Source organism: Apteryx rowi, unplaced genomic scaffold (genome assembly GCF_003343035.1).
Source record: "Apteryx rowi isolate R43461 unplaced genomic scaffold, aptRow1 scaffold_323, whole genome shotgun sequence".
In the NCBI taxonomy this organism is placed as follows: domain Eukaryota; kingdom Metazoa; phylum Chordata; class Aves; order Apterygiformes; family Apterygidae; genus Apteryx; species Apteryx rowi.
The window spans coordinates 1097-16902 of record NW_020449675.1 but is presented as its reverse complement, the minus strand read 5'-3'; the positions used below and the strand labels follow the sequence as shown (position 1 = coordinate 16902).

The 15806-nt window shown below is 42.3% G+C and overlaps 1 protein-coding gene across 1 annotated transcript; it reads left to right on the top strand.

Annotated features, from left to right (window-relative positions):
- On the top strand, nt 1–11487 carry LOC112968763 (G protein-activated inward rectifier potassium channel 1-like). The gene is made up of 5 exons (XM_026071313.1): nt 1–26; nt 150–247; nt 3170–4215; nt 8678–8894; nt 10773–11487. Exons 3-5 carry the CDS (start codon nt 3565–3567, stop codon nt 11372–11374), a joined length of 1470 nt encoding a protein of 489 aa, XP_025927098.1. The 5' UTR covers nt 1–26; nt 150–247; nt 3170–3564; the 3' UTR covers nt 11375–11487.
- Nucleotides 11488–15806: the final 4319 nt, after the last annotated feature.

Below are 15806 nucleotides of genomic sequence, written 5' to 3'. Positions count from 1 at the left end.
GAGCCCCTTTGCCGCAGTCACTCGGGGTGAGTCGGGGGTGGTGAGCGTGGTCCCCTCTTCCCCGCCGGCCAGCCGCTGCCGGACGCGGTGGCGTTTCACGTAGAGACTTGAAGCAGGACACTGCAGCAACTCTCTGGAATTTTTTGTAGGTAATTCATCCCACGAGGAGGGGACGTGGCATTGGAGCGTGCACAAAAATACTTGAGGATGAATCATGCTGATGGATATTTGCTGTCAGGCCTTAAAGGTAAAAACAAAGAGCTGTACTTGATGTGGTAAAAAGTGGGCAGGCAGTGGAGAGACACGCAGGGAGGGTTGATGAAAATCGCAGCCGCAAGGCAGAGGATGGCTTTGCTGGGATGAGGCTCTGCAGAGGTAGCACTTGTTACCAGAACAACTGGCATTTGTGGGCAATGTAGAGGCCAGGTACAGATGAGTTTCTGTTTGCAGAGTCTTCTCTCTAGGTCTTCAAATGGTTTTCCCTGATGTGAACAGTTGGTTAAAGTAAAAGATGGATTTCTACTTACCCAGGTTGTGTCCCCAGCCTGATGACTACACCACCGCTCTTACTGTGACGTTGCAGGGACAAGCAGAATGGCTAAAGCAGAGGAAAGAGTTCAGTTACGTTCGGAAAATTGCTGCAATTCAGATGTGAGGGAGCAAGATTAACGTGAGGGTCTGAGCACTTTTTTTGTGTTGCAGAATTCAGTATAACATTAAGTGAAGAGAGGCTTGTACACAAGCTTGTGCATCCATGTGGCTTGCACAGTTGGTACACAGGCAGCAAAGTCCCAAGATGTAAATTCCGTAAGGAGGGTTTAGAGTCACCGTCTGCTGGCACTCCGACATGCCTTGTGCCTAAAGTTGATTGGTCGGAGTCAAGAGGCCCATCGGCTTTATAATCCCTATAAAATACCACGCTGCCTGCAAGACCTGGCACAAATCGTAGTTTGAGATTGCTTTCAGACCTCAGGAGCAGGGATAGGATAATATATTAGCCACCTACCAGCTGCAGAAGTAACACTTCAGGAGTGTAGGCTCTTTGATCAGTCAAGCTTTTAAGATCAAGAACATCCTGCTTAAATATATTTTTACGCATATATGTGAAGGCTAGTCTGCAGCACACAATGTTATTCTGGAAAGAAGTAGTAAGTTATTTACCRARGTATTTCCTAAGCGTGAATGATAATTTTATGCTTTATAAAATTTAATATATAATTAAATGCTAATTTCTCCAAAGTTATTCGTTAATTGTATGTCACTACTGCAATAAATGGCATTAATTAAAGACAAAATAGAAATGTTTCCTAGTATCCTCCTATGACTTACCTGAACAAAGAATAATGTCAAAGAAAATAAATCTTTCTTTCAAGGTAGGGTACAAACATCAATGCTTCCATCTGCCTTGTCTTGGGATGTAAGTTCACTGCTGTGATTGTAAAAAGATAGGAAAACTTTTAAAATTTATTAAAATACAGAGAGAAGGGTACATGGCAACTTGCCAGCAGACTGCTTTGATCATTGTTATATGAATTTTCATTTCATTTGTAAAAATGCATACATAAATAGTTTCTTTAGACAAGTAGTTGTTAGACAAGTAATTGTCAAATCTTGTTATACTTCTTTACTAATACTTGTTCTTGACTGCAGATGGTTTAAGGATTTACTCAACATGGTTTTACAAATATGATGGCAGCAATGTTCCTAAATGCATATAGGAACAGTTGGTTTCTTCAACTATAAGTAAATCATTACATGAACAGATAATATGTTACCAGTCTGCTACAGTTCCAAGAAAACAAACAAACAAATTGTTGTTTCTTGTATCGCCAGGATACAAGGACTTAAAAATCAGGCATATACTGTGCAATGGATTGCAGTGCAGGAACAGTGGAACTAGCAATGTCTAAATTGGCTCCAGAGTGGAAAACACAGTAAATACGTTACTGTGGTACTACACACAGACTAATAAGCCCCGCTGAGAGCCAGCAAGCTGCAATATCTGTACTGTAGTGGCCAGGATGAAAACCTGATGCAAGCTCTGTGTTCTTTCCATCTTGCTGCATTGCACAGTATAGATATAGATGACGTCACATGACAAAAGCTATCAACTGATGCTAAGTCTTGGCATCATTCACTTGACCTAGAAAAATGAAGGAGTGTGAAATTACCAGTTGTGGATTTTTGTGTCCTGAACAGCTAGCTAATCTAATTTCTCCTCAGTTCATGTTAGATAGTAAACCTCCCTCCGAAAGATACAATATATGCTTTTAAAAATTAATGTAGAATCAGAAGATAAACTCTTTCTTCTGCTATTGTCTCCCCCTTCTGAGTATTAGGAAGCTGCTCAACTAGATGGCACATGCCTGAAGAGAGATGAAAATGTTTTCCATTGGACTGTTAAAAGAGCTTTGTCAACATCTTGGATGATGCCTTCTTACTAACTGCACTACTGTAGTCTGTCTTTTGCAAGAAATATCAGAAAATAATATTTTTCTGATGATACTTGGGGAGAGGGAAATATTTTGATGAAATTTCTGTAGCCGAAGAGTGTAATTAATCTCAAGTTGATTAGTTCATCCGATCCTTGCTTTCCATATTTACCATGAAAATGAAGTGCATGATTTGGGAAGAAATTAAAAGGAAGAAAGCTATGATCTGCCTAGGTCTGGAAAATAGGCCCCAGATATACCACAAAGCGTCTACTAGCTGCTAGGCATAGAGCCTTCTTGGAAAGTATTAATGAAGTGATGTCAAGACTGACAGCATGAACATCTTAAAAATAATTGGTTATGCTTTAGTATATGGTAAAAATACCGAAATAAAACTTCAGACAGACTAATAGTTTCTTTAATTCCCACTCTAGAACTAAAGCAAAACAGAGTCACCAGTTACTACAAACTAATTATTAAAATGTCAGTAACTGAATGAATGCAGGCTACAATTCTGTAATGATTTGCTGAAAATTAGGTTTTGAAATGACTCATCTSAATAGAAATAATGTTCTTATGTAACTGTGAATTAACTTCAAATACCACTGATTTTTGAGAAGTAACATTAAAAGTAATAACATGGCCAAAAAAGTCACTACCTGAGCCTCACTTATAGCTGCAAATGCATTTAGAAATTGTCATTTCTGATCTCAGATCTTTCTATCCATCAAAAACAGGAGAGCTGCACTGAAATCGCTTCAGGTTCTAGGGGGCTGCCTTTCAAACAGCCTCTCTGCTAGTTCAACTGTAAGAAGGAATGCACGAGTCGTAGAAGTGATTATGATCTAATTCTGATGGACTGGACTTTGTTTACTTGGAATACTTATTTTAAACACGGGCTGAGGATTCATGTGCTCGCATCTCTTTGTTTAAGAGCTGAGCTATCTCACGAGTTCCTTTTAAAATCCTTGATGCTGCTGGCAACACCGGCTCCCAGCGGATGACTCAGTGCTGCTCACATTATTATTCTAATCTCCGTCAGCCAGAACACCGCTAGCGGGGTGTTGCAGCGAGACTGCGCGCAGGCAGTGGGGCCCCACGGCACCTGTGGAGGGGCTCGGCACCTGACGGCATGTCGGCAGTGCGCAGGAAGTTTGGAGATGAGTACCAGGCTGTGGGCCTGGCCCATGGCGGCGCCCACAGGCAGCGGCAGCGCTTCGTGGACAAGAACGGGCGCTGCAACGTGCAGCACGGAAACCTGGGCAGTGAGAGCAGCCGCTATCTCTCTGACCTCTTCACCACACTGGTGGACCTCAAGTGGCGCTGGAACCTGCTCATCTTCCTGCTGACCTACACGGTGGCCTGGCTGGTCATGGCCTCCATGTGGTGGGGCATTGCCTACCTGCGAGGTGACCTGCACCGGGCGCATGACGAGACCTACAGCCCGTGCGTGGCCAATGTGTACAACTTTCCCTCCGCCTTCCTCTTCTTCATTGAGACCGAGGCCACCATTGGCTACGGGCACCGCTACATAACTGAGCGCTGCCCTGAGGGCATTGTGCTCTTCCTCTTCCAGTCACTGCTTGGCTCCATCGTCGATGCGTTCCTCATCGGCTGCATGTTCATCAAGATGTCTCAGCCCAAGAAGCGAGCCGAGACCCTCATGTTCAGCCGCGCTGCGGTGGTCTCGCAGCGGGATGGCAAGCTCTGCCTCATGTTCCGCGTGGGCAACCTCCGCAACAGCCACATGGTGTCTGCCCAGATCCGCTGCAAGCTGATCAAGGTGAGGCCTGGGATGCAGAATTGTCGCAGGGAGGGGTACTGCTGCATGCCCTTTAGCGGGGTGGTAGTTGGGAATAAGAAATTGATTATACCAGTTTTGTGGTGATACTGAGTCAGTCCTAGTGCTCACCGAGGACAAAGGCCAACTGTGACCCTTTCTTTCCCTTGGGTGTAGGTCCGTGGGGAGTTTTAACTTTCAGTTCCTTCCCCCAGGGTTCCTGCCAGGGGCCTTTCAGCATTTCAGAGAGACCCTCTGTAAGCTTTTGTGGAAAAGCCCTTTAATCGTCACCAGTATCGATTTATTAGGCACTGGCAATGTTCAGCAGAATTCAGAATGCAAGGAAGAACTGGAAATCAAAGGAAATCATAACCAAGGAATAAAGAAACCCTCAGGAGACAGTGGAGTGTGGCAGGCACAGATATACGGGGCGAGAATAGGATGGAAGGCAGATACTGTGTGCGGCATGCTGACAGAAAGGCAGCTATGTCATGTCACAGGAGTGTGCTTGATGGGGAGCATCAGAAGCTTAATGCCAGCCATGATTTTGATTTCAGAATATCATACATGAGTGTCATAACTGTTCTGTATTCTCTATTCTCCAAAAGAGGATACTAATTCTCCTTCTGGAGCAATGGGCCATTTTTATAATCGGCAGAAGCAAGCCTTATGTGGTAGGTGACTGGACAACAGTAAATACAAAAGGCTGATTTTTTGTTTGTTGTGCAGAAGGCTTGACTTAATTGATATTCTTTGACAAGAAAAATCAATAGTTAAAAAGGATACGCTACTAGGAATCAAAAAGAGGCTGGATATGTATACGGAGACAAACTGTCCTGAACTATAACGGAGCAGTTTTTGTAAGATTCAGAAAGCCAAATGATCCATGATTTGTGTTGATCTCTAACTATTAAAAAATAGCAGAAAGCTTTCTCTAAAGTATTTAATTCTGGCCATCCTCCAAGATGGAATGTAAGTCAAAGTGGAATAGGAGCAGTGTAACAGTTGTGATTTTAGGATGCTAGTAATTCACTGTAAATTGTTTTTGAAATAAGACAATGTAGACACAGCCTGATGCGCTGTCTCCTAATAATCCTGTTGCTACGCAGTACCAGTATGGAGATGACTGGCACAGAAAACATGAGGCCARTTGATAGATCTGCTTGACTGTCCTGTAGTCCTATGGTGAATGTGAGGTAACTCACTTACCATTTACCTTCAGCGAGTCCTGCCTTTTTGTTGTTTGTGCTCCGAGTTGTGCTTTGTCCAGTGCTGCTGACAGCTGATCTTGCTAGACTTCTTCTGCACCTGATTAGATAGCTAGATTTTTTTACTTCTGTCACAGTAAAGCAATGTGAAGAAATGTGTCTTATCACATTTTTGTACTTGAGATAGGAGCCATATTTAGGAGTGAACATAGTGTTTCAGTGGGACCAATGGAGCCCAGAGGATTTACCTTTGCAAAGAAAGTACACCAATCTAAGTCTGTCTGAATGGCATTTACTGAAAGTGTGATGTATACTGCAGGATACTTGTTAGATTAAACTGGTGCCATCACAGAGTGTTGTCTTTTTTTGGTCTGGAAGCTGACTACCAACGTGGTGTAGTGATGTCACAGAGAAGTCTGGGGCCCTTTTTGGAGTGAATTGTGGAGAGTTTAGAGAATGGAGTTACAAGACTAAGCATACTTGTTTCAGCTGAAACTTTTTCAGAAACCTGAGTCATGCTAATTTACATTGAGTGCTCTAGAAGCAGGAAAAAGCAAACTGTTGGAACAAAGAACAGAAAGAAGCTGGTTGGAACTCCTTGCTGGATATGTGCAGTTCCAGGTCCCAGTGCAGTTATAACTACAACAATGTGTCCAGTTAAAGAAGGATGTTCATGAACAACAGGATTTAGAAAAGAGCTCCAAGAAAGAATAAAGGGTAGAAGTGAAGACTCAAAGGGCATAAAATGTTTGGCCGGACACAGAAACAGGCTAAGGCATGATGCGATGACATTCTACCTATATGTACTAGGAAATGTAGTAATTGATTTAGCTCTTCAATCAAGTAATAAGAGAGAAAACGGGGGCAAGGAGTTGAAGATGGAAAAATCCAGACACGTAAGGAGGATTTTTTTTTTTTTTTTTTTCCCGTAGCTGCAAGGCAACTAACCTTTGGAGCAACTCTTCTACATCTTTGAATTCTCCATCTCTGGCCACATTAAAAATGAAAGCTGGAGCATTTCTAAATAATTACACCTTTGTGCAAGCATGTATTGATCCGTGAAAGTTATTTGGCTCGTGCTATGCGGGATGTCAAAATATAGAATCACTGGTGTTCTTCCAAACACACTGCTGACAGTTTGTAGTCCTGTGCCTTCCACTGTCTTTCTGTGCTCCTTCGAGTAAAACTATATGCAATGAAGCTCTCTGGCTAGGAATCTTAACAGCTTATGGCTATTGAATTACCTTCATTTGGGTGCAGTGATTACTTTTTACTTAAGAAATTTATTTYTTTTTAAAATTCTCTGTGTCCTATGTAAATCAGGCCTGTATGTAGATGCTGCTGAATACGTCAACAAATTTTTGCTTTCTCCCAGATTACATGTTATCTCTAATCATCCTCATTGGATTTGTTTACTATTGAATGCATTTGATAGAAGACCCCTGCAAAGAGAAAAGTGGCTTGTAGACAGAGTTCTGAAGTCTTTCAGGCAGTGATTTGTGCAAACATGCACATCTTTGGCTGTGTAATTGTTTTTGATGAAAGTTTGGGAAAATTTGAGATTTGAATGTGGGTTCATACAGCTCACACTGAGCATTGTTACCTTGGAGCAAAGATCATATATTGCCAGCTGATCTATGCACCCACTGAAAGAACAGTAGCCAGGCAACAAAAGCAGTGACATAGTCTGCAGCTGGTTTGACAGGTTCCCTCAGGGAAAGAGAAGGGATGTTTTGCAGTAGTTTGATTAAACCTTCACATGTGACAGACACTGTCATGATTGCTATGTAAGAGTGGTTTTGATTGCTTTTATGTTCCAGTGCTGTAAGTCTTTTATCTTTCAAAGCACAAAGATTCTGTGAGAAAAGTTTTACAAGCAATCAACTGACATTCTCCCTGGCCTCATCAGTAGTGGGGACTAAGGGAGAACTTGGTTGTTTAGATAGGAAGAAATATGTTTTTCTCAGCAGAAAAACAGACACATAGCACATAATTAAAACAGTGCATTTTATTTCATAAAGCGACAGTGCCTTACCAGCTACTGAACTGGTTATGTAATCACCAGTAAATACCAGGCAGTTGGATATTCCAGAATTTTTAAGATACAAGTGGAGAGACAATTTGAAAGTACACTAGCTGCTTAAAGATTTTTTTTAAAAGACAGAATACCAGTCTGGTCTAAGTCAACAGCAAAGCTGCTAGCTTCACTGGGCTATACCTCACACAGAGAACAAGCTCAGATTGTTACCTAACGTTAATGAATGGAGTTTCCAAGCAATGAAGCCAATACATTTGTCAATACTAATGCACACAGTTAGAACTGTTTAGTTACTATGTAATAATTTACTATTTATAATCAATAAATCAGCTTCTTCACAAAGAGTTGCATGCTTTCTAATCAAACAATAAGCAGAAAAGATTTTAAATACGCTCTGCAAATCTTGAATTTTAACGGGTCATTTCCACCAGAGACTTTTAGAGCAATTAGCTGAGGAGCTGTCTGGCCTGCTGACATGCATTTTTAGTTATACTTTGAATACTAGGGAAGCTTTGGGGGACCAGGAAAAAGTAAGCTAACATATCAATATTTTTAACTGATCAGCAAAATGACCTTAATAAAAATGGGGCACCTAGCCTAATAACAATCATGAGAAATATCATAAAATAGGTGGTACATGCTAACTGGCAAGGGATGATGGCATATTTGATATCAATTCAGATGGTGTTTTGGAAACAAGACTTCTCAGACATACTTTACGATTACTATGATGCCTACCTTTAAGTCCTTTGAGTTAATACAGGACAGTGTATGACAAACAAAAAAACAGTAATGTATAAAAGTAATGTAACATGAATTCAGACAGTGGCACCTGCTTTGTAGATTTCGAGATGTAGTCATTAATGGAAACTTTTGCAGCAAGATGATCATAGTGACTATCTGTTATAAGGCATATGGTACCTGATATTTTTGTCAGTGATTTGTAAAATAGGTATATATCATAATAAAGTTTGTAGGTTATGATGAGGTCTAGTGGCATGGTAAGAAATGTCAAAATTGGTCATATATAGTGGCTTTGTAATATTTAGCATTACTTATATCTCCATATGATGACCCCAGACCTAATATGTAGGTAACAATGTCATGAAATAGGCATGTTCAGATCTGATTGCATTACTTCTCCTGTTTTGCTTTTGACTGCGTTGCTTCTTGTGTTTTGCTTCCTGTGGTGATCACTGAACTGATTTTTTATCTTTAGTCCCGACAGACACCAGAGGGAGAATTTCTGCCGCTAGACCAGTGTGAACTGGATGTTGGATTTGGAACTGGAGCTGACCAGCTGTTTTTAGTTTCCCCATTAACCATCTGTCATGAAATTAACTCAAAGAGCCCCTTTTTTTGTCTCTCACAAAGATCATTAAGAAGCGAGCAGTTTGAAATAGTTGTCATCCTTGAAGGAATCGTTGAGACTACAGGTAAGATTTAGAATAATATGCATACTCTAATTTTTACTTTTTGTCTTAAATCCTGATATTTATAGCAAGGCAGTTGTTACTCCCTGCAGGTTCCTGAATGCTCCAGAATATCCTTCCTTGTGCTACAGAGCTTCAGTAGACCTCCCTTTCCCATAGGGCTCTGCATTACTGGTGTCCAAAATGGCCAGTACATCCGAGAAGAGATGCACCCTGCTGGTCTTTGAGTATGCCCTGTAGAGCAGTGCAGCACACTTCTTCTGTTTTAAGGACAAMCACTACAAAAGAATGTAAAGCCTTAATATTTGCCAATGCTGCAAAATCACCATGAACCTAGTTTGCATCAAAATTAATGCAGAATAACAAATGCAGTTATATAGTCTAAATACAGACCACATAGTTGTAAAGACTATAGGAACAGGTGAAGAGACCAGGCAAGTATTGCCAGGGCATTTTTTTTTTCTTCTTTAACTTTGGTTTATTTGAAAAGAATTTCTGACATGGCGTTGTCCAGATGTCAGCTTACTTTGTGACTTTGTATTTTGAGGACTTAATTGTTCCACAAATCCATTGACCGTACGCTATGGTCACATAAGAAGCTCTGCATTGAGAATTCATGAGTACTGTTAGAGACGAAATGATTCAGTGGGTTCACTGACATTCTGATCTTCCTCTCCCCTCTTCTGGGGATTTGTTAAACTTTGATTCATCAAGGGGCATTTTCATCCTTCTTTCAACAAGATTATCAGTTGCCTGACTCCTGCCTTAGAAACAGTAATGTCCTTTGGGCACAGCCAAGTGCAGTTCTCTCATGCCAGACAGGACACAGACCTGACTGATTACTATCTAGGTGCTGGACTGAGCCCTAAACAAAGAAACAGTCCACTGGGGCAGAACACTCTTTCGCATCGGGTGGGGCAGTCTTCAGATCTCCTCTGAACCTCTTCTCATCCTACCGCTGAACCGTGCATCTTAAAAAAACATAACTTGATAACCGCACTTAATATAATTACCTAATTGGGTATCCATGGGAAGCATATCACACTTACTGTCTGAGAAAGGATGTAAGAGTAATCAGCTAATTGGGTGTAAATCAGAGTTTTGGGTTACTGACTGCTAACTCTGCCCCTGAAGAATACGATGACAGGAAATCTTAAAGTTCTACTCTCTTGGAATTCTTGTATTAATTATCATCAACACATTTGTGCTGAGATTGTAATAGATTTGTTGACTTGATTAGAACACATTTGAACCGTCAGTTAATGGTCAATTCACACATGTAAATACTGCCAATGATGTATATTTGTGCTAAGCGGAACAAATTCTTCTACAATCCTTATAGTGGTATATATGCCTTAGAATGGAAGATGGTTGCGGTGTTTCTGCACAACTTTAATTTTGGAATGTTCATTATTTAGAGAAAAAGTAGCCTGGCATATAGAAGGAATACAACATTAAATTTTTCATTTATCTCTAGTTCCCCCCACTCCCGATCTTTGCTGAGAGTTCTGTTTTCATTTAAGCTTCTGCCAAGCAATGCTTTTTTTCTGCCAACATGACTTCCAAGAAACTCTATTACCCGTAAAGAATAAGACTGTTGTTGCTTGTGAGAGATTGTCTTCATTTTATGTTTTGCTTTGTTCAAAAAGCATTGCTTGGTGTGAACCTGCAATATTTAATCCAATACTTGTTTAAAAAAAATAGTCAGTCAGAGGCACTCTGACTGTTGGAAGATTGGCTAGGAACATAGCTCCTTTTTATAATGCATACGTTTGTTAGCTCGCAGAATAAGATTGGTCTTGCATTATATTTTTTGTTCTGTATGCTGGTCTAGTTGCTCATGTTACAATGTCAGCGTTCCTATCTCTCTCTTTTTTGTAGGAATGACATGTCAAGCTAGGACATCGTACACAGAAGATGAAGTTCTTTGGGGTCACAGGTTCCTCCCGGTAATGTCCCTGGAAGATGGCTTTTTCCGTGTTGATTACTCTCAGTTTCATGCTACATTTGAAGTCCCCACTCCTCCTTACAGCGTTAAAGAACAAGAAGAAAACCTGTGTCTGTCATCTCTTCTGAATAGTCCTATCAGTGACAACAAAAGCAGAAGAGAACAGTTTTTCTCGCTTGACTGCATTGATATTGCTGGAGAGAAAAACAAGCTTCCTAGTAAGCTTCAGAAGATTAGCTCAAGAAAGGAAGACCTTCCAAGAAGGGCCTTGAGAATCAGTTCCAGCAATGTAGAGAAGACTTGCAGTACCGGAGATCTCTTGAAAATTCAACAAGTAAGTCCCATCTCCAACAGCGGAGATGGTGATAAAAGGATACAATTGAAAGCCTTAAAAATCAACGCTGAGTCTTTGACTCTGTCTACCGCACATCTTGAGTTCCAAAAGAAGCCTCCAAGTATGTGCGCTCTAGAGATGAAATTGGAAGATAATCTGCCTGCCAAACTTCGAAAAATGAGCTCTGATCACCTCTCTTAAGAGCAGAAGCAACAGGAGTTGGTGCTGATAAACTATATTCAAGACTGCTGGCCTGAAGAGTTGTCTTATACTAATGTAATAATTTGGTTTTGCTACTTTTCAAGAAGAATTAATTTTTGGATAATTGCTCTGTACAGATGCAATGTAGGTAGTGGTTTGGGGGACAGTAAGTTTAGCCTGTTGTGCCAAAGAGGTTGCTAGCCTAATGATATTTACTGGCAGGCTTATTACAAATCAACGTTGTCTTCCATATATGTAGATGCTTTCTAATGAAGCAAGGACCAGATCCTTGGTTGCAGAGTCAAATGTTCAGAGATTAGGCAAAAAAAGGGTGTAAAACCAGCTAAAACACAATTTTGTGCTGCTCAGATCTTGGGCTATGTGTGATGCACAGAACACAAGAACACAGAAAGAATCTGAGATGCTGCACTATTGTAGTCCAGTTTTTTCTTCATGACCCTGCTGGAAGGCAGCCTTCCTACACAGCCTAATGGTACACATCCTCCTTTCTCAGCAACTGTGGCAGGCCAACTCCACCCTCCCAGAGTCTCCTTCATTGTCATTCAGGTTAAGGGAGCAGCTTGCAATAGCCATTTGTGTGGTTTATGTCTCATATAAGCTCTCATAAACATGAGAAGCATCTATCCTGTCCAAAATTAGACCCCAGCATTGGATCAGGTGGCTCATGCCCTAAATGCAGTTGAATTCTAACTGTATCACCCACCACTCAGCTTGAAGGGAACATGAGGTGAGTAGCTCAAATGTAGACATCCCAAATTAGTGGTATGTTGCATACCTCAACTTCATAAAATACTAGTTTGGAGACTCCTGGTAAGTAAATAAAAGCAAAGCACTAGATAATTTTCAGTCATTACATGAATGAACAATTATATATACATCTCAGGAGTTTTACTAATGGATAGTAAGGGTCTTTGATGTTGCGCATTTGTTTTTGTTACATTTGCCTTCCCTGCTTACATATCATTTTAATCAATTTATACATATCAATTTAATCATTTTTTAGACTTGAAATTTGTAATATGCGATTCATTTCAGGTTAGAACTCTGTATAAACATCAGTATTTTCAGATACTGAAAGAAAAGACAGCATAGTATCTGTAAAGTCTCTTACAGATTTCTCTAAGTGACTGGCCTGAACAAGAGGGCAAATGCTCTTTTCAGTTTTCTTTTTTAATCTTGCCTAACTGAAATGGTGTTTTGCCGTACTAAGCATCAGGAAATGATGAGAACTAGACTTGGGCTTTCTTAGATTTCCTGTGGTGCCATACTTTGTAATAATCACATTTCTATGTTAGTATTCTGCTGTCCATCTTAACCTGTGAACGTGTTTTCTTTTGGGGGTCAGTAGTGAGCAAGCATAGTCAGAATTCACTATTTTGTAAAATATGATGATCAGTAGCTCAGAATATTGGGAGTTTATCATTAGCAGAGCATTCCACAAGAGAAGAATCAAATTCTGTTCTTGTTACATGATAGAATTCAGTCAAATTAAAAGGGGTTGCTGTGGGCATATCAGTCAGCAATGCATGCCTTCATAAATAAAACAGAGAAGTAAAGTGATTTATCCAAGCCAGGCACAGAACATGCATTCTTGCTTCTGATCTCTTGCCCAGAGCGTGAAACTGGTATTTTGCACAGGTTAGAGTTTGCTTGTTTCTTTTCCTGAATATAAACTTCAACATTATATACACATTGAAGTCTGTATTTTCATACACAAAATATACTAGTATGGGATATGTAGATGACTGTAAAGTCTTGATGAATGATGACTCTCTCCATTCTTCAGAACAGTCATTAATATAAAATAAAATTACATCCACCTTGGGTCTCAAGCATTCCCGTGAGTCAGTAAACTCAGAGTGCATTTCAAATAGACACAAAAGCACTGAGCAAGTGCACTGTGTCTTTCTGCTTTTTCATGTAGCTATTTGAAAGGTTGTTCTGTAAATATTATGCAGCTGTCAGGCATGTAAGGCATTATTCTGCATGCTGTCTTCTGGAGGGTGGTCCTAAGCTATTTTCATTTTTCCCAGTTCTTAGCTGCTCCTACAGTGGCAGGTTAGATTTAGAGAAAGCCTCCCGGGACTTTCCTGTAGACCAGTCTCAGTGTTGCAGAGAATCAACTCTCCAGAGGTAATACAGGAGAGCTCACAAGCTGTGTTGTAGTTTTCTGTGCTCCCTTTTGTGACAAAAATAATTGCCCAAGTACTTCTAGAAACCCTTTAAGCCACTCTGTGCCTACTGTATGAAGTGTAAAGTGTCTTGAATGCGTGGTCCCAGGACTGATGGTTCTAGTGTACGTCTCATAGCACTATTACAAGGAGCGCATTTGCTCCGGAAAAGAGGATGAAGGAGTGGAAAGTCAACTCGTAAAGGTAAAGCAAGACCACGGGGAGCCCGGAGATCCAGGCGGGCTGGGAGGAAGCACGGAGGGGAGATCTGTGTGGCCCCAGGAAGGCATCAAGGGGCCCCCAGCGCCAGCAGGACCAGTGATGTGGGTCCGGCAGCACGGACTGGGGATGGGCCAGGCCCTCTGGGGACCGCACATGGTGGAGGAGGATGGCAGCTACCTGGCTGCAACGGCCGCCATAGCACAGCAACGGCGTGGGGGGGGGGGGAGCGCCCGGCGATGACGTCTGCAGCTCGGCCGCTGCACTGCGCATGCCTGCAACTGCCGCCTTCATGGCCGCCACCCTGTGCGCAGTGCTGGGCAACGCAGGCGGCCATGCTCACTGCTCCCAGGCCGTGGGAGCAGAAAGTTCTGACTTGAAGGCAAATTGTTTCTTGCAGCTGGGTTTGAAGAAGCTGGCTACCAATCAAAAGTAATGACAATTCTGTGGAGTCACTGGAAGTTTTTAAAAGACAGTATTTACCTTTTATAGAAGGCTATGCACCTTCATTACTAATACCTGTAGTAATCAAGCCAGGTAAGTGGCACATAGGTGATCAAGCCATTAGTCTTTTTCACATAGTAATAGCCTTTAGGCTGTGATCACTGTTAGAAAAGTCCAGCTATTTTAGCAATGGAACAAGCCCTTTTAGCTTGTTTCCTGTAGTACCACAAAAGGTGATCAGAATACTAATGTTTTCATGCTTTAACGTGGTAGACATACTCTGTGCAAACACCTCTTACTGTTTAATAATGAAAACTGAGCAGTCCATCAAGAAAATAGTGCAGCTTTCTTTTAGCTATTTATTTTGTTTAGCAATAAAGGCAAGAGGTTGAAAGTCCTAAAGACGACTGCTGCTTGTTTAATGGTTGCAAATTGTCCCATTAAGTAGTTTTTTTTTTAATACAGCCTGTGCGTATTTTTTGTCTGTATTTTGCAATGTTCAAATGAAAGCTTTGTTACTAAAGTGCCTAGTATAAACGGCTTGAGTACGAAATACAGAGAATCTGTGTCTCGCAGCGGGCACTATAAATAAYGGTATATCAGATTAGGTGATGGCAGTGAAATATCTCCAAAGACCAGTTCTGAAGTTGCATGTTGGCACATAGTTATAGGATGCGAAGTCATTATCACGGCTGCTATCGAAGTATTGCTCTTCCGTGCGAGCCCAGCACGGCTGTAACGCGGCTCCGTGCTGTCCTCACCTGGTTACAAACCGGTACTGCAGCCGGGCGAACAATGCGTGCGCCCTGCCGCCCCCGCCACGCTCAGTTGCCCACGGGTGGTGACCAGCCGGTACTGCAGAGAGGGACCGCGTGCATGCGCAGTAGTTCATACACACGCTCACTGCTGCCTTCAGGTGATGGCAGGTAAGTGCTGCACAGAGCGGCCCGTGCATGCGCACTGGCTTAACATTGCTCACTGCTGCCCTCGGGTGTCGAAAAAGCAGAAGGGCACCCAGTGGGGTGCGCATGCGCACTGCGTTCCGCCGTGCTCCCTGCTGCTTTCGCGTGTCGAAAAGCCAGTACGACAGCTAAATCGCGAGCACCTGCGCAGTGTTTCCGCGATGCTCACTGCCCCCCTTCGGTGTCGAGACAGCAGTACTGCCCCAATAAGGTGCTCATGCATAGTGGGTTCACAGTGCTCACTGCTTCCCCGGGTTGTCGAAAAAGCGGTACTGCCCCTAGTGAGGACACGCATGTGCACGGGGTTCACCGTTGTCACTGTTGCCGTCGCGTGTCACCAAAGCAGTGCAGSAGAGAGGGTGCGCACATGCGCATTGCTTCCCCAGTGCTCACTGCTTCCCCCGGGTGTCGAAAAAGCGGTACTACATCCAAGGAGGACGCGCTTGCGCACTGTGTCGCGCAGTGCTCACTGCTGCCCTCGGGTGTCGAAAAATCAGGCCTCCGGGGACAGTCGCAGCGGTGTTGGGGGAGTCCCGGGCCGATGTTGAGGATCGCGGGGCCATGATCCGGGCTCTGCGGCGGTTTTCGGGGCGGGGGATCGGGGATCGAGGCGTC

Excerpts from the sequence above, each read along its gene's own strand:
- LOC112968763 (XM_026071313.1), top strand. The coding sequence starts at position 3,565 with ATGTCGGCAGTGCGCAGGAAGTTTGGAGATGAGTACCAGGCTGTGGGC. Across the intron at positions 4,216-8,677 it reads TCCGCTGCAAGCTGATCAAG|TCCCGACAGACACCAGAGGG; the intron begins GTGAGGCCTGGG and ends TTTTATCTTTAG. Across the intron at positions 8,895-10,772 it reads AGGAATCGTTGAGACTACAG|GAATGACATGTCAAGCTAGG; the intron begins GTAAGATTTAGA and ends TCTTTTTTGTAG.